Raw genomic sequence first — 18,518 nt, 5'->3', positions numbered from 1 at the left:
GCTTTAGTAAAGTTGATGTGTGATATCCAGTCTAGAACACACAGACAATGCTTTGAAGTCCAAAAGTTTTACTTCAAGTTATATAATCAACGTGCACCACAATGTCTCACACTAACATTGCAGATAACAGCGAAAGCAGGTACATTACAACGCTTAACCTGGAGACAGTAACAGCAAAGCACTTAAGGTAGCTGAAGCGTCGCCATAACGACCGCGGAGCAGCTGCTGCAAGCGCATGCGCATAACGTCTCTCCATCCGAGTCCACCTAGTATCCTGTTTCACGTCTAGCAGGCTAACGGGCTGGCACATATGGCCATCGCCTTGGCTGGGGTGTTTTCTGTAGTTTCCTTTGTTTACCTCCGTTACGTTATGCGGTTAAAAGCTATCGCTGACTGGCGACGTTAACGTTTCTCCTCTCACCTTGATGAGAAGTCAGAAAATGATCGCATCTCTGTCTAAAGGAAGTCTCATTGACGTGCTACAGGAGGGTCCGAATGAGGTACTGAACCAAGAAACCGAGTGGGTCTATAGACCTCATGTCAGTTTACACGTCTATTTATTTCATTCTTTGCGATATCAGTCAGTCACGCTTGCTTTGTAAAGTTCCGAAAGTTCAGTTAGAAGGGGCAACTATTAAACGTTTTACGCATGAAACGCGCGTGACGGCATTGTTGACGGTTTATGTGCGTTGTTATGTTGAAACCATTCTTCTGCATGCATATAATAGTTTATTTAACGTACACGTTTGTTAACAGTCAGTATTTCGTACAGGTTTTGACGGGTTTTCAGTTTTTACTTGGAAAAAATGTATGTGAAGCACGCTATGTTACCAAAAGGAACAGCGAGGTTCTTACTCCTTGCCGTTTTTAATTTAATTACATTCCTAGCAATACAATAATTCAATTTTATAGTTTTATTAATTATGCTGTATTTATAGTCTGCTGTGTTTTCTCTAATATACAGTATGAGAAATGGCAACTCGGTGCTAAATTTGATTTTGTATGTTCATTGGAATAACGTGAAATCTTTTCTTTAAGAAACAATTACTTTCTTGCATTCAGTTGCCGTCACCAACATGAGATTTAAAGTGCTTTTACTCCCATAAAGAATACTTGGGAGGAGGTTTTAAGCATATTATGTCATTTCTATAACCACGTGCGCGTGACATTCCCTAGCGATGTCAGATCTACCTACAGTAAGACTGAGTGCTTCTACATCTGCCTACCCTCTGGCCATAACACTTGAACAATCAAGTGCTGTTCTCAGGGCATTATGGATTTTTTTGTTACAAACCCCAGCTGTCTTATTCTCTACTTCCCATAAAGATATTTCAGGTTCACCTAGAGCAAGATAAGAATACAGTAAGCTCCAGTGATGGAGCTGTTTGTCTGTAGGGTTGCTGTGGGAACAGACAGCTCATTTATACAGCTGACTGCATGGGGCTGTTGCTCTAACAATTTTACAGCTTGGTCAGCATCTGACAGTGCATCTGTGCTGAACACTTTCTGTGTGTTGGCTATTCTCACTAGGACGTCTGTCACCTTGGGATACTGTTAGATTGAAGTGAGATATTCTGTAGACAGAGCTGCATTGTGTTAGAAAGTCCACCGTGAGGAAAACCAATATATTGCACAGTTGGTGCATATAGGGACATTGTGAAAAACATACAGATTTTGTTGTCCTTATTTAGTTGTTACTCTAGCTCAATTGGTAATGCATTGCACCAGGAGTGCAAAAAACATGGGGTCAATTTCAGTATTATGTTTAGTTCATAAAGAGATAAAGCTGTTCCTTTCCCCCAGCCACTTGACATTTTTCATCCTTTAAAAAACATTTTGTTCAGCGTGCAGTACATTTGCCAGGGGGTGGAAGTGCGGCAGCCCTCGCTGCAGTCTGTATGTGTTCCTACATGTATCTGCTGGAGAGGAAGCGTGAGCGTGGGGAGTTAAGCTGTTCTTTTGTGACAATGCAGGGAAAGTGCAGGTCGGACTAATCCATGCCATTGAACCCGGGTGATGGCGACCGGCGAGGGTGAATAGGAAGGGACTCGCCCTGTCAAAACAGGTGCATCTTCAGCACTGAGGCATAAAGTTTTTTTGACGGCGGGTATTCCAGTGGGCATCAGCGCAGACACACCCTGTGTAACCTCTGAAACAAAGGACTGTCAGCACTAATCAACTGAGAGCGTCTTATGCAGCCCAAACGTAAAGGAACAGTTGCCCAGAAATGAAAGTTATTCCAGACATGTATGACTTTTTTTCTTATGCAGAACACTAAAGAAGATATTTTTAAGAACGTTGATAAGCAACAACAATGGACACCATTGACTTCTATTGTATGGACACAAAACCCCTGAGACATTTCTCAAAATTTCTTCTTTTGTGTTCCACATAAAAAAGTGTGATTGTTGGGTGAACTATCCCTTTAACTGAATAAAGAGATTAATAAGTTTCAAGAACATTACAGTAATCCTTTTGACCCAACTGTCCCTGAATCTTACATCGTTTGAAAAGCGAATGCCAAGAAGCCGAGTAACATGACCGGTAATAATGCTTTAAGTTATGGCTTCATAATAGCACACTGACTCAATTGAGTCTTGTGATTTATTCTTGTGTCTTCCAAGGTCAGCCTGAGGATAAGTACATATTTCAACTAACAAATGGAAGAATTTAACTGACTTCTAAACCAATTTACTTTGTGGGGCCTTTGAATTGAACCTGTGTTATTGAACAAGCAAGCTATCATTTTACATCATACATGTCTGTATTGTTTATATCCGGTATCTTTGCTTAAAGGTCCAGTCAGTGTATGACATTTAGCGGCATCTAGCGGTGAGGTTGCAAATTGCAACCAAAGGCTCACTCCACCCCTCCCTTTCGGCAGCTAACACAGAACCGATGACGTCACGTTTTCGCTTCTTTCCCGAAGGAGATCATGTATTTACGAAACGTGCTCTGCAGAGCAGTTTGTCCGTTTAGGGCTACTGTAGAAACAACATGGTGAATTACTAAGATAAAAAAACATAACGCTTCATTATGTAAGGTCTTTATACACCTCCGAAGACATAGTTATGTATATTACATTGCATTTCTGTCAATAGATCTTCCAAAGAATTACACACAGCACCTTTAAAACGCTCTATTCTAATAATAGAATTACAGGTTTTGTAAAAATTGCGCTCACTTATATAAAAATATTGCCTTTTTAGCAACAACTCGCTGCATATGTGTCTTGGGTTAATGCCCAGCTGAGGAAGAAGCCAGGTCTGAGACCTGTGAGCGACCTACGACAGGATCTAAGAGATGGCGTCGTCCTCGCACACCTCATTGAGATTGTGGGTAAGGATGCTCAATGTTCCTTGCTTGTTTTCATGTAAAGAGCTTAGCTGTGTGGTAATGCTTAATATTAACAGCTTGATTATTATTTCTGGCACACAAGCAGTTTTAGTGCTATATTCCATTTTTTTAATAAGCTGCATTATTAAGATGTGTTATATATATTTTGCAAGCCGGTGAGCTGCTGGATGGCATTCATTATGTGCCAAAGAACGACCAGGAAACGAAACAGAACGTGGAGAAGGTTTTGCAGTTTGTTTCATCCAAACGAATCCGAATGCCACAGACCTCTGCCAAGGGTGAGTATCACCGCAGGCTCTTAATCACAGTTAAGATGATAAACCGACTTATTTAAGATTTTCTCTTTGTTCTCAAAGACATCGTGGAGGGGAACCTCAAATCCGCCATGAGGCTCATCCTCGCTCTGGCTGCACATTTTAAACCCTCCTCATCGGCCAATCACAGAGCTCTAGCTGGTTTAAGCAGAAGTTCCACTGGCTCATCAGCCAATCACAGACCTCATTCAACCATGGCCATGGCCCAGAATGCCGCAGCAGCACTGGCGGCTGCCAGGCAAGATGCTTCTCGCCCAGGTCGCTCCGTCTTTCACCTACGACAGGAATGGAGCAGGTAGAAAAAGCCTCGCCTGCTGTTTCTCTCCGTCTGATCTGTTCACTCGACGTTTCCATGCAGATGCTTTCCACTGTAGTTTCAAATAACCCATGGGAACACAGTTTCCTGTGCTGGTAGCTTAGTTTAGAGCTCTGTAGCTTGAGAAGTCTTCATAACTCGATTAAAACAACTTCTCACTTTAATAGGATCCATTAGCTTTCTCTGACACATCAAAACATCGCCCTCTTGCTGCTGTTTGTGGTTATTGCAGCTTGGTTTAAAGGCAGCATATGGACAAGCAGATCTGCAAAGTGTTTCACCCCCAGTTTATGTCAAGTCTACTGTCAAGCTCTAATGTGCTCTGATGACACCTTTGAAAATTGTTGTTTGTTAATATATTCAGAGTAAGTGTGACGATTTTAGGTAAAAAAGGATAAGATCAATACCATATCCGATTTAACACCTCTCTATATGTATTCTCTTAGTCGTGGCTACAGTGCAGATGAGGACATGGAGAACCCCTGCTTGAGCGTCCGAGCGTTGGTCCAACAGTATGAAGGACAGCGAGGGACATTTGAGGAGGACACGGGAGCGAGATCCTCTGCCGGGTAAACACTGGATATCCATATATATTTTAAAGCAAATGTACTATTCGGTGTAACTAGGCTGCCTTGTGAGACATTCAATTGAGTACTGTGAGTGTTTGGATATTGTGCTGGGTTAGTAATTGACCTACATGCGGTGTAAGTAGATGAGCTGTGTTATATTATACATTTAGGATCCAGCAAAAGCATTTTGTCATCATCAGATGATAAATGAAAATATAGCTAGAAGTAGAGAATGAGATATCAGCTCGTGAATTGAGAATACATTGTTGTCATGTAAGTCATGTCCATTTCTGTTCAGGCTTTCTTTGTTTTGAAGCAGCACTTACTTTTTTATTGACACTATTTTGAAACATTTTATTGAGCTGTATTGATCAAAAGTTAAATCTGATGTCCTTACAATCATCTGAAACACTCTTGAAAAACACCCTGAAACCAATGAGCTTCTCAGCATCCTAAAATCCATAAAAATATATCAACAACCTTGCCACTGCTTTTATGAGAGATCACACAGAAAGGCTGGAGGATGCTGTCACAAAGTTTTTTTAGTTCTGGGATGAAGCGTTTGCGGAAAATTGTGTGCTTTTATGTGGCAGTGCTGCTTTGATTTTAGCTGGAGGATCTGATTGAGGACATACGTATGAACATCTCATACACTCAGTTACTGGTCTTTAGTTGTATGCAGATCACTTTAGATACCATCAAGATATGTGACAAAAATTTAAATGGGCATTTTGCACAGGGGTGTTCCGCAAGAAATAATGATAGTTTTAGTCTAGGACATTACGATTTTCTGGTCAATGACATGGACTGCAATCATTTGACTGCTCAGATCGTGACTGATCCTTACTGCTCACTGACCTGTAGGCCAAATGATATTCATTCTCAGTAGTTATGAAGTCAAGATAATAGATCTAATTAAATAAAAACTATACGTATATAAAAATTATATGTATAAATTTCATTGATCCAGAGTAGTGGAATAGCAATGTCGATTAACCATTTGACCAATGCCGGGTAGTTTACCGTCTGTTTGGCTGATTAACCTCTTGTCATTCTGATTATTAAAAAAATTCTGGCTGCTGTGAAAGTAAAGTTATGTCTGAATTAGGGCTGTGTATTGGCAAGGGCCTTGCGATACGATACATGTCACGATAGATAAGTCACAAAACAATATTACATTACCATTTATGCATTTGGCAGACACTTTTATCCAAAGCGACTTACATTGCATTATACTATACATTAGTCTTTATGTGCAGTCCCTGGGACTTTGGTGTTGCTAGCGCCATGCTCTAACCACTGAGCCACAGAAAAACTCCTATGTATATATATATATATAATATTTTTAGTATATTTAATATTTTTAATATATTTCGATACGATACATAATTGCAATATTTTGCAATACTTTTTCAAATAAAAAATGTAAAACGAAAATAGAGCTGAAAATACAACTTGCTGTGGATCACCTGGGGTATTTTTTTACATCCCACCAATAGAATCCATCATACCAGTAGGCACCATTAGAGTTTCAATTAAAACTAATACAATTTCCATTATAACCATTAAATCCATTACATTTTCTATTGTGCTTTGGGCAGAGCTCTATTGTTTTTTCTGCAAGTTTTTTTTAGCTGCTCTTCAGTTTCATAGCGTTAATGTCAGTTTGTGCATTCTTTAGATTGCATTTTAGGAGATATTAGGAATATTTAATTACTCGCAGTTATTGTTTGACAGCTAAGTACGAGGATAGTTTACCTTATAACTTTATAGTCTTGTGTTGCCCGCAGCAACATACTCATTGTCAGTCGATTAGGAAAAAAAACTGTGCCTTTACTCCACATCGAGCATCACAATGAACGCGTTTCATGCGCGCTCTAAACATGCATCATTAAAATTAAAGCGCACCCACGCGTCGGCTCTGGAAGCTGGAGCACCATGCTCACTCCAGCTTGAGAAAACTCCTTGTACTGTATATGATGTTAAAACGTGATTTGAATAAATGTATCGATAGTAGAGGTGGGACTATCGATACACAATCGTGAATATTTTTGCACAGCCCTAGTCTGAATATTGTATCCAGTGAGACATGCAGCCTGACCTGTAGCAAGCAGAGCAGGAATGTGTAAACTTGTTGAGTCTTTACCCATCTACAAATCATTCTTAATGAGTCCCTACCAGCCCCCCTCCATGAAAATACTGCTCCTAACAGATGGTGTAAGAGGCAGAGAGAAAAAGAGAGTGAAGAAGAAACAGAGGGTGGGCTAAAGAGAACAGGGGGGAGGGTAAACAGAGGAAGGCCGGACCACGTCTGACAGAGAGGAAGACTCGGCTCTCGGGATGGAGAGCTTTATGGAAAGGAGTCGTCTGTAGTGTTAAACTGAAAAGAAGAAGAATTAGCCCAAACTCTGTGAGAGAGAGCGAGAGAGGGGAGACGGGCAGGATGCAGCTGCTTCGGTTGTAGTTGTGTCTCTCTCTCCTGTCACTGTGGAGGGTTGAAAACAGGATTTCCATATGGACAGCATCTGAAGAACAGATCAAACACACCAGGAGGCTTTTAGCAGGATATGTGCTGCCAGCGGCTCCAAACATGGTTTTGAGGCACAAAAGATACCACTGTGAGATAAAGAGGAGCTCATTAGTAAACGTGTAGACAGTTTACTCTCTGTGTTTACTGTGCTGGGTCTGGACTCTAAAGACGTTTGGAAGAAGGATGATGATTCCAAGATTTCTTGTTCTGTGGATGAATAAACGGGTGGAGAGGGGTAGAGACTCAGTGCCAAAATGGGAGCAAAACAAATTAAATGGTAAGAATTTGCAGTTTATCCACACATTTATGTTGTCAAATGAAGCAGTTGAAGAGTTGGTAAGCATATGATTGCAAGCTGTTATGTCTTTTTCTGTAAAAGCGGAAATATTAAACGTATTTTGTTAAAAATAAACAAAAATCAGTTAACACTGTATTCAAAAATGTCCCCTTAACTCAAATCAAAAACGAAAGCTTATAAAAGTGATTTATACTTTGAGGTTGCAGCTTGCATGAGTTATGTGTTGCAGCTTTAAAATCGCTTTGTAAAACAAGTTTGTACATATAAATTTCAGTCACTGACCTTTATCTGAGCTGAGACTGCTCAGTAAAGGGGTGTTTACTCTTGCAGTGATATAAAACAATGTGACAAAGTTGTGTCGTCTGACTGGAGTTGAACTCCAATGATTTAATCATTGTTGGTGTGACAACTCCAGATGCTGAAACAACATTAGCTTGACAGTTCTGTTTAAAGTGACAGTTCACTCAAAAGTTAAAATTCTGTCATCATTTATTCACCCTCGAGTTATTCCAAATTCCTTTGTTCTGATGAACACAGAGAAAGATATTTGGAAGAATGCTTGTAACCAAACAGTTCATGGCCACCATTGACTGCCGTAGTGGTAAAAATTACAATGGTTGTCAGAAGTGCCCCAGAACTGTTTGCTGTCCTACATTCTTCAAAACATCTTTCTCTGTGTTCATCAGAACAAAGAGATTTATACGGATTTGGAACAACTTGAGGGTGCGTAAATGAAGACAGAATTTTCTTTTTTGGGTGAACTGTTCCTTTTAGACCAGTTTTTGCATTTTGACTACTAAAGAAGGACAATCGCTGTTGCAGGGCATTTACGAAGAGCATGTGGGGTTTGTGAGTGAAAGGTGTCACTGCTGTAGAGGATTTGACTCGGCATACTTTTCTGCTGTAGCTCATACAAGAATCATTTAGTTTGACCATCTTCTCGATGTCAGCACCACCTGCACTGCGCTTTAAGACTGCATTGTGATCAGCTTTTCTGTCATTATAAGCTGTCATTGGTGTACAACACAGCGTTTCCTCATAGTGTCATTTATGGTTTGGTTTGGCTCAACATTATGGAAGAATTTTCCCATTGGTTAATGTGTAATGTGTTTCATAAGTTTGTTTTACTTCTGACAGTGCATTGCAAAAATACAGAATATGGCAGTTTACCCTCCCAAATGTGAAATTAATCTTAAACCCTCATCCTCATGTGTGGCTTGAAATCTCATACTGTATGTGGATGTGAGAGAATTGAGAAAAACTTAGATCTAGTCATATTTCTTAGGACAGAAAGTGTGAGCAGCTAAAGAGATTATCAGGTTTCCTGTTGGGAATCTTAAGATCCTATGAGATAGACCACACCATAATTGCTTGTATTGTCTCTGCATCTGAGTTGGTTATATAATGAAAAATTCAACCAGCGAGGGTTGTATCAGCTTATGAAAAATGGAGCATTTTTTTCCTGCTCAGTTGTTTTGCATTTCAGAAAGAATGGTAAGAACTGGAGTTTGAATAGGAAGTAACTCAGCGTGGGCTAGTGTTTGATCCTGAGAGAACAGCTATTACAGATCAAAGATTTACATATGACTAAAATAACGCTTTGTGGTTTCACTTTGATTTCTCTCCAGTGTCAGTCAGTCTCTAGCTGTCAATCATTCCATAGCTGTTTCCACCTATCTTGGCCTTGAATAAAGAATGTTTCAGCAACACAATGGCTGATATTGTGAACTTCAAGGCCATTCGAAATGCCTTAGTTGTGCAATGTCTTCTCGTGCTGAATGTGTCCTCTGGGCACCCATACTCTGAATCTGTGATTTTTCACATCCATTTGTCTTGTTAGTATTAGCATGGGCATAGAATAGATAGTGTCCCAAACAGTTTTAATATGAGTAATTTTCCCCCCCATACTTAAAAGGGCAAGTGTGTTCAATTGACATTTATCGTTTTATTAAAGTTAAATATAAAATAATTAAATATTAAAGAATTCCTTGGCCTCACACAAGGGTTGACTCTGTGCTGGAGTTGTTTGCAACTATTAGTTTGTGGAGAAAAACAACTGTACAAAAATCTGTACAAAGCTACTAATAAATAGTCACAGACTTGTTCCAGATGACATGAGTTTCAGTTGACTTTGTTCATCTGTTTATTGTGATGCACATCTTAAGCAAGCACATCACAGAAGACAAACGGAAAAAAGTTTCTGAGTGTGTGTAGATGTTTGGGTCACTATGAAGATGGGGGTCTGGATTTGGTATTGAAAGAAAACAGTCCCCTCTTTACCCTCCCCACAACGTGAGAAAAATGAAACAAAGAGAGTAATGTGGAGTGTGACGGGTCATCTCTTTCATGGTCTCTGTGCTCCGAAGCCCGGATTAGGACAATGAGAGCCAGCACAACACACACGCAAAACAAAAAACAACAACCGCTTTGTATCTTTGGAGAAGCAGCATTGTTGCTTTGTTAAAGAGAAAAAAACAGATCAGCCTGGGTCTTTTGTCTTCACCCATTTTTCATCACACAGTATAATTTGCCGAGCTCTAAAATATCTGGAGGTCTGCAAAGATCAACATGTTTCTTGTTATAAAATACTGCCCAGGTCAACCCAAACCAGTTGCACAGCATGAGATCTGGATCTGGATCTGTTTCCTCCATCTGAAAATAAACAAAAGTTTTCCAAAGGTCACTCGGGCGGGGTGCACTGCACTTGCTGCAGGCGTTGGTTGAAATGTCAACTTGCTTGACTGTAACTGTGAATGGAACCAATGAGCAGAATGAGTTTAGAAAGTCAAAAAAGAAGATGCATCAAGTTTTGATTATGAGAGCATCTTAAAGTGATAGTTCACCCCAACATGAAAATTCTGTCATCATTTACTCACCCTCTTGTCATTTCAAACCTGTATGACTTTCTTTCTTTTTCAGAACACAAAAGAAGATATTTTGAAGAATGTTGATAACCGAACAGCGGTGGCAGCCATTGACTTCTATTGTATGGACACAAAACTAATGCAAGTGAATGGCTGCCATCGCTGTTCGGTCAACAACATTTTTCAAAATATCTTCTTTTGTGTTCTGCGGAAGAAGGAAACTCATACAGGTTTGACATGACAAGAGGGTGAGTAAATGATGACAGAATTTTCATTTTTGTGTGAACTATCCCTTTAACAATGCGTCTGATCTGAAGGTTAAATGCTGCAGGACTGTCATTTTAGCCTTGTGACATAGCTTTGAGGATAAGAGTTGTTGATGCGGTAAGTCACAGACTGTTCTAGACAGTTTTGCACTTGGTTGACCCATCATGCGTTTTTTTTTGCTCCAGGGCTTAAAAGTCATTGTTTTGGTCAAACCTTCATGTCCACTACTCTTATTTGTCTGGAAAACTGAACATGAAATAAGCTAATGGACATCTCACAACTCATCTCACACTTTCAAACTAAACGGGTATTGTAACAAATGACAGTTTTACAGTAAATAAATAAATATGAAAATACAATTGTGTCATAATTTATTCACCTATAAACAGAACTACAACAACTATCACTCTAAGTAAAATTAGAATGCATCAGTGATGAAGTTAACTTAATATAGCATATTTGCTAATGCATATTTTCACTTTCACAAAACCTTAATTTTTAAAGTGAATATTTAGGGACATGTGGTTGACACTGATAACTGTCATATATCATAGATTATATTGAAGGTGTTTCAGATTACATGCATGACAGTTTATGCCGTTATAACAGATTTACGGTGCATTATTGATAGGCCGTTAGATCAAACAGAACACAGATCCTGACTGACTTCGCTGATCATATTTGCGAGGGGGTCTCCATGGCAACTGTTTGGAAAAAGGCAATTTTCCCCTTTGCTTCAGGACCGTTTATTTTTAACTGACTGTGTCTTTCTGAGAAACCCTCTGATAAACAATTATTTTAGGCATCTGTTCATGTGCTTATTAAAAATGATTTGCATGGGCCATGTTTATTACTGTCCATACTGTTATTAAGTATAACTCACTTTTGTAAGAAAAGTTGTACTGAAACTAGTTGCATGGAAAGTAAGGTGTTAGCAACTGTATCTCTTTGTTTGTCTCCATAGCCTCAATTCACCAAGCCCTACACACACCCCCAAAGACTCTGTCAGTCTGTCAGAAGTTAATGACGGCTGGGAAAACAACAATAAGTCAGGTATTTATCCATTACTAATCTATCAATAATAAGAAACCTGATGGTTTCCATACAAGTGCTGCAGTCACAATCTTTCTCCTCGTCATTAAAAGAAACAGTGAAATCGGCCCTGTATGACCAGGCTGTTGTCCAGGGGCATGATGGTCTGGCTGGGGGATGTAACTGGGAAGACAAACTGTGTGAGCAACAGGAGCAGCTGGAGAGGGAGATGCAGGAGGCACGGAAAATGGTGTCCAGTCTACAGGTATGGGTATTCTACAGTATGCTATTTACTAATCTTGTTTTTTGTTAAAGAGGAAGACACAGATTTAAGATTCCTTATGGGATTGTTCTGAGCACAGATGATCACATGATGGGTATTGCTATTAGAGTCTGTATGCTCCATAGAGCTCCGGCAGTCACGTGACCTTTTCTGTTTACACCACCATCCCGGCACGCAAGGACAGACAGGAGCGAATATGAAATGAATGGCGCCAGCATGAGTTTCAAGGCAACAGAGTTCATTGCAGACTTTAATACAAAAGACATAGACCTGCGCATAGCAAAACTTAATAGATTAAACATAACAGATCCCTATAATGCCCCCAGGATGCTTTTAACGTGTATCAATAAAGAAACGGATAGTTTTTCTGAACTGCAGGATCCTAATATCTACATCTACCTCATCAACTTTTCATCGTCCTACTCCGGAGACTCTTTAAAAGCCTGGAGTGGTAAAAATTGATGTGAATTTTTTAATGGATATTCAACTTTGGAGTTGCCGGCTTTAACCTGCTTTGTCGTCATTGGAAGGGTAAGTCAACTGTGTTGTTAGCTAACGTCATCGACCCTAGCTGTCCTTGTTTGTAGGTAGCCAATATAGCTATATCACTGATCTTGCAGGTTAAACATTCCCAAAAAACTAAATGACCCTCCATTGAAGCCGTGGGTGGTGGCCAGACACGGTGGGGTTGTGTTAGGAGCTCACTGTGATTGCACAGCGGGACTAGGCGAGTGCTGCTCTGATGTGTCTTGTTTAGGATTTGGCAGCACAACGACAGAGAGGAAGAGATAGCGGTGACGTGTTGGTTAGCATGTCTTATTGCAATTTAATTGTCTATCTGGGACTCGGGATTATAGGAATATGATAAAAAGGATGTGCCCTTTGCTTTCCCCCGCCTGTTCCGGCATCCTGGCGCACAGCAGCTGTCCATCATGTTAAAATAGCACGAGCCTGGTTTTAAATGATTGTTTGACCACTGTCAATACCAATGCTACAGTCGCTCTAGCGCTCTCCTGATAGCCTGCCAAAATGGCCGCGTTCAGATTGCATGACATCAACCTCCGGAGCTCTATAGCAGTGCTTCCTAACTGGTGGCTTGCAACCCAAAATTGGGTTTTGATTGGGTTACTTGTGTCATTTTCAAAATCTGAATTGTGAAACAGAACCAGTAAAGGAGAACTGATGCAAAGAGCTTGTGTCTGTTGATTCAGGAGGTGATGAATGATAACAGGTGTCATTTGTGTTTTACAGGCTCTTCTTCTCAATGGTTCATTACCTGAAGATGAACAGGAGGTTTCGCTCTGTTTGGGTGACGGAGTTGAAAATGCAGAGCAGCAGTTGGTGTGTATCTTGTCCTCAACAGTGTTTTTACCCTGAAATGGCCTCTTTTCTTTCATATCCTGTAAACTTTTCCCTCCCTTTTGATAATATGTGACTTCCTATGCCCCTCCCAACTCCCATCTCTCTCCCTTTTCTTTTACTCTCTCACTTTACTCTGTCAGAGTAGATCAGGTTTCTCTCACTGTGAACTTTGCTTTGTTTGTGAGAGAGACGCAGGTATCCGTTTCCCTGCCTCTCTCCTGAAATACTCTTTTCTCCGGCAGTGTCTTTCTTTTCTATGTTATTCCCTGTTTTAAATACAGACTTTCAGTAGGTTTAGTTTAATGTTTGTCCTGTATTTCATGTCATTTGATTCTGAAGCAGCAAAAATCATCTATTGTTGTGCTGTAGGTTGTAATACGGAGTCGTCTGGACCAGAGCATGGAGGAGAGTCAAGATCTGAAGGTGGGAGATATTTAATGCCATTAGTATTTGTCTTTGCTGCTTCAAAAAATGTAGAGATAGATGTCTAATAGTATTTTTAAGTGTGACATGCAGTACTAGTGTTCTACACTTTATGTGGTTTGCAATTAGTTTAATTGTTGAGATGTTATGCAACTCACAAATATTGATGCTGCCAATAGTAGCACACACCGTGAGAATTTAAGGGATAGTTCACCCAAAAATGAATTCTGTCATCATTTACCCACCCTCTTGTCATTTTAAGCCTGTATTACTTTCTTCTGCAGGACACAAAAGAAGATATTATGAAGAAAGTTGGTAACTGAACTGTGACAGTACTATCGCTGTTCGGTTAACAACATTCTTCAAAACATCTTTTGTGTCCTGTAGAAGAAAGAAAGTCATACATGTTTGAAATTAGAAGAACGTGAGTAAGTGATAACAGAATTTTCATTTTTGGGTGAACTATCCCTTTAACACTAGCAAGTACAATTCCATCTTAGATGTAGTTGAATTGAAAATGTGTCATATCTATTGATTTGAAATCTATGAAATCTTTGAAATTGATTTGCAATAAAATCTAACTATGAAGTGTGGTCTCTAGAGTTCATGTGTGTTTTGTTATATTTTCACATAGAGGGAGCTGTTGAAGTGCAAACAGGAGACACGTAACCTGCAGGGAGTGAAAGTGAGTTTTTCCCATCTCCAAACACGACACAAGAAACCTTCAAACTTGATTCTAATTTCTTAAAGTTCACTGATAGTTCAACCAAAAATAAAAATTCTGTCATTATTTGTAGCCTTATGTCATTCAAACCTGTACTCTTTTCTTCTATGGAACACAAAAGAAGATACTCGGAGAAATGTATTAGTGGTTTTATGTCCATACAACGAAATTCAATGGGGTCCCATGTTGTTTGAACACCAACTTTCTTAAAAATATCTTCTTTTGTGTTTTGCAAAAGAAATAAAGTCATACAGGTTTGGAATTACATGACGGTGAGTAAATGATGAAAGAATCTTTATTTTGGGGTGTACTATCTCTTTATGTAGAGTTTGAGTGATTAACCGTGACCCATGTCGACAGGATGCTCTTCAGCAGCGGATGGCGGTGCAGGAGTCCTCCGTTCTGCAGCTCAAGCAGGAGCTCCTGCGCACCAGTATGTCTAAAGATGAGCTGGCTGGACAGAATGTGAGCTTGTGGACGTGACACATTTTTGTGTTCAATTTGCATATTGATTGAATTCACTTCATGTATGACCAGGCTTTTATTGATCACAATGTGTATTTTTCACAGGCTGAGCTACAGAGGAAGCTGGAGGAGAGGACCAGAATTCTCAGTGAATATAAGGCACGTGTAGCAGGGATGTGCCCTTGTGCAATTTAACGGCATTGTGTGTCACTGAAACAAATTCGACCATTCTTAGGCATGAGGCAAATAATGTTGTGATGTATAGAGAAAAATCATCCTGGTCATATTTTACAGCATAATCTACATGCATGTTTTTTTTCCAAGTGTTTTTTATTATTAAATGTATTTTAACTCATTGTGACCATTGTCTTCTGGTATACAGAAAGAGCTGGGTCAGAAAGATCGGCTTCTACTGCAGCAACAGATGAAGCTGGATGATACGCAGCGTAAACTGACCGACACCAGTAACCAGCAGGTACAACATCAAACACTGAGCTGTGAATGTGTTGGCTTAGCTGAAACAGAAACTGTTGCATTTTATTGTTGGATCATTCTTTGTTAATGAGAATTTCTGTGTCTCGCAGGCTTCCCTGCAGAGGGAGCTGGAGCACAAGGACAATATTCTCAAAGAGTTAATGAGCCATGAGGCCCAGGAGGTAAGATGGTTATAGTTATTAGACAGCTCTACTCACAGCTGTTTGGTTTCACGCCTTATTGAATCTCTGTGTTTTTTCCCCCTTTATAGTTTAACTAAAGACCTGTCCTGTCTTCTGTTTTAGCTCTCAGGCTCTCAAAATAATGGCTACTCACACCCACCAGTCACAACATCAACAACACGTGAGGTAAATAAACCTTCGTTTTTTTTCTCTTTGTTCTTAAAAAGACATCAAAGATTCAGTTGTGGAGAAGAACTGTTTGGCAGTTTTCTATGTGTGTAAAAGCAATAGATATTTATTACTTGTGTCTTGGGTAGGCTGAGGAGCTGCAGTTGGTAAGGGATGCTCTGCGCAGTCTGAGGAACAGCTTTGGAGGTCACGACCCTCAACATCACACCCTGGACACCCTAGAGCAGGGTGTGGCCAGTCTGATGGATCGCCTGTATGACCGAGAGTCGCATCATAAACCGGAACGGAGGGTACGGGACAATCATTTTACTCTCGCACATGCTGGGCTTGCTACAGGCTTCAGAATTCCTTTTTCTCACATCAGTCTGTTTTTTTGTAGACTAGAACCAAATCATCAGGACACAAAGCGTCTCACTCTGATAGAGATTCCTGGCCTCCTACGTCAAGTAAGCATTACCTTTTTAATGAAATAGTGAGAGTATTAAACTAAATAAACTAAATGCTTGTCATTGTTCATGCTAGCTTCCATTGTGAACATCATGTATACTTGGTGTACTTTACAAGTACATATGTTAAAATGACTATTGAGATAAAGTGGATTGCGTTCATCTGCTCTGTTATAGAAATGGCTCACTCTCAAAGCAGTCCTTCACTCAACTCCTCAGCAACCACCAAAGTCCTGTACTTTACCGATCGCTCGCTCACACCCTTCATGATCAACATTCCCAAGAGGTCAGTCGCCTCTGTGCCACTAGCATTACTAAACTTAATTGCAAAAATAATGAGTAAATAAAAACTGATTTCTTAAAAATGTCCCCCGTCTTTCATTGATTCATTGGTCCCTACTTTAGATCAATGTAAAGCAGTATGCTGTATGTATGTACAGTGAAAGTTTGCATTGTCTCATGTTTTTGAATATTTATGAACATGTGTTGGCAGGCTGGGGGAGGTCACCTTGCGAGATTTTAAGGCAGCCATAGATCGGGAAGGAAAATATAGATACCATTTTAAAGCACTGGATCCAGAGTTTGGCACTGTCAAGGAAGAGGTATGCAAGTTCTTTTCATAGTAGATGTTTTTTCTTCTTTGTTTTTATTCAAGCATCTCAATTTAAACAGAAGAAAGTGTAAAGTGTTAAGTATATTGTTTGATAGACAAGTTGTGTGACTGGAATGAGTAATGAAGACTAATGGCTTCTTTCAGGTGTTTCATGATGATGCAGTGGTGCCTGGCTGGGAGGGAAAGATTGTGGCCTGGGTGGAGGAGGACCTTGGACAAAGAGGGTACAGCATGTTCACATATAGAGACATTGAGAAAACAGAACTAAAGATTGTTCAAATTAAAATGAATCTTCTATATACTGTAGATCTTGTGTCCATATAAATTCCTCAAAAGCTCACTCTCTTTCTCTTTCCTCCACAGGACTTAATGTGAATCTGCAAGAATCTTTGAAGATTATCGGAAAAGTGTAATCCGTGCCAAAATGATCATTGATTAACATTCATTCGTATTCTCAAGTCTACAGAGAGTGGACCTCTAGTGGTGCCCTTAAAAATCTTGCAGTTGTCCTGCATGAGCTACAGTAAGAGTAGCAAGAATCTGCGTAGAAAGCACAAATGAAGACCAGGACCAGTGTCAAATATTAACCCAGATTCCTGTCTAGATCAGTATTATTAAAATATAACTAGACAGGATAAATTTCAGATTAGAGATTTTGCCATATTCATTCCGAGAAAAGGCTTAAGGAACATTTGTGTGTCAATCAAACCTTTCAGTGTTTTGGTTGATAATGTGATAAGATGGCAATCTTAATTCACCTACTTAAAAGTAGGTACTGCCAGACTACTTTTTAATTAAATTGATCTAAAATTGAAATGATTTTGCTGTGAATGGTGAATTACTTGTTTGAATGTGGTTAAAGAATGTAATGGATTATTTTTAATGGTTTTTCTTCAGAACAAAATGTTCACATTCCTTGAGATCTTTTTAAAAAAAGAAACATAAAAACAGATTTTTTTTCCACCAGGGACCAAAGTATTGTTTTTTGATGCAAGATCGTTAAAATATAATTCTGCGTCTTAATACTTGTCTGCATCGTTTAGTTAAAGTCAACGTAACTAAATTGCAAAAAGCGCTTATTGTTATTGTAAGCTTTTTTATTTATCAATGTGCTGTTAGCTGCACTGATCTGACTTTCTTTATAGTTTACAGGAGCTACCACATTGCTACCAGAGAGGGGTAACATGGTTTGCCTTTTGTATTTTTGTTTTATTTCCTATTTATGTAAATATGTAAATATTTCAGGCATAGTGCCTTTACTGTATGATGGCTTAAGAATTATATGGTAATATTTCAAAGTTATAGAATATCCCCTTTGTACCAGCCAGAAAGGCACATAAAAACTTATCATAGAGACTCTTAAATAACTGGAACAACGTGGCTACAAAAGTATTGCTGGTAGCCTTATTTCTTGGTTAAGAGGATTGTTATTTGGTTTGCAAATAAACAGTTTACCCTCTGAGTATGTAGTTGTTTTATATCATACTGTATTTTTTCAACTTTTTTATCCCCATCAGAATATTAACTTTAATAAATGTATCATGTGTTATATTATTTATTAACATGTAACATGTTTTGTTAATATATAAATAAAATAAACTTGATGTGTTATATAGGAGCGTTTACCGTAATCACTTTTTGTAAGCTCTGCTGATGCTATTTGGTTTTATAGCCCTAAATGTTTTCTCAACAGCTCCAGGTCTTATTTTCTTTCTTATACTGGTTATTAATTGCTCATTTATTTAATGATTAGCCTATACTCTCAAATTAACAAGAGGTCAAAATTTTCTGGAATGAAGTAGTGGGTCAC

At 39.2% G+C, this 18,518-nt stretch overlaps 1 protein-coding gene across 1 annotated transcript; it reads left to right on the top strand.

The window, feature by feature from the left end:
• Positions 1-248: 248 nt before the first annotated feature.
• Positions 249-18,267, top strand: dixdc1b (DIX domain containing 1b). The gene is made up of 21 exons (XM_057361079.1): positions 249-500; positions 3,210-3,339; positions 3,510-3,635; positions 3,714-3,966; positions 4,434-4,556; positions 11,480-11,568; positions 11,661-11,812; positions 13,082-13,171; positions 13,562-13,615; positions 14,250-14,300; positions 14,700-14,804; positions 14,910-14,963; positions 15,187-15,279; positions 15,389-15,460; positions 15,584-15,646; positions 15,778-15,939; positions 16,029-16,095; positions 16,273-16,381; positions 16,589-16,697; positions 16,853-16,932; positions 17,072-18,267. Exons 1-21 carry the CDS (start codon positions 426-428, stop codon positions 17,076-17,078), a joined length of 2,064 nt encoding a protein of 687 aa, XP_057217062.1. The 5' UTR covers positions 249-425; the 3' UTR covers positions 17,079-18,267.
• The last annotated feature ends 251 nt before the right edge of the window (positions 18,268-18,518 follow it).

Source organism: Triplophysa rosa, linkage group LG19 (genome assembly GCF_024868665.1).
Source record: "Triplophysa rosa linkage group LG19, Trosa_1v2, whole genome shotgun sequence".
Classification (NCBI taxonomy): Eukaryota; Metazoa; Chordata; class Actinopteri; order Cypriniformes; family Nemacheilidae; genus Triplophysa; species Triplophysa rosa.
This window is presented reverse-complemented; position numbering and strand designations above follow the sequence as displayed.

What these genes read in the sequence shown, in the direction of transcription:
- dixdc1b (XM_057361079.1), top strand. Translation starts at nt 426, where the DNA reads ATGAGAAGTCAGAAAATGATCGCATCTCTGTCTAAAGGAAGTCTCATT. An exon ending in GGAAAACAACAATAAGTCAG is followed by an intron (nt 11,569 to 11,660) that starts GTATTTATCCAT and finishes CGTCATTAAAAG; the next exon opens with AAACAGTGAAATCGGCCCTG. An exon ending in ATGATCAACATTCCCAAGAG is followed by an intron (nt 16,382 to 16,588) that starts GTCAGTCGCCTC and finishes ATGTGTTGGCAG; the next exon opens with GCTGGGGGAGGTCACCTTGC.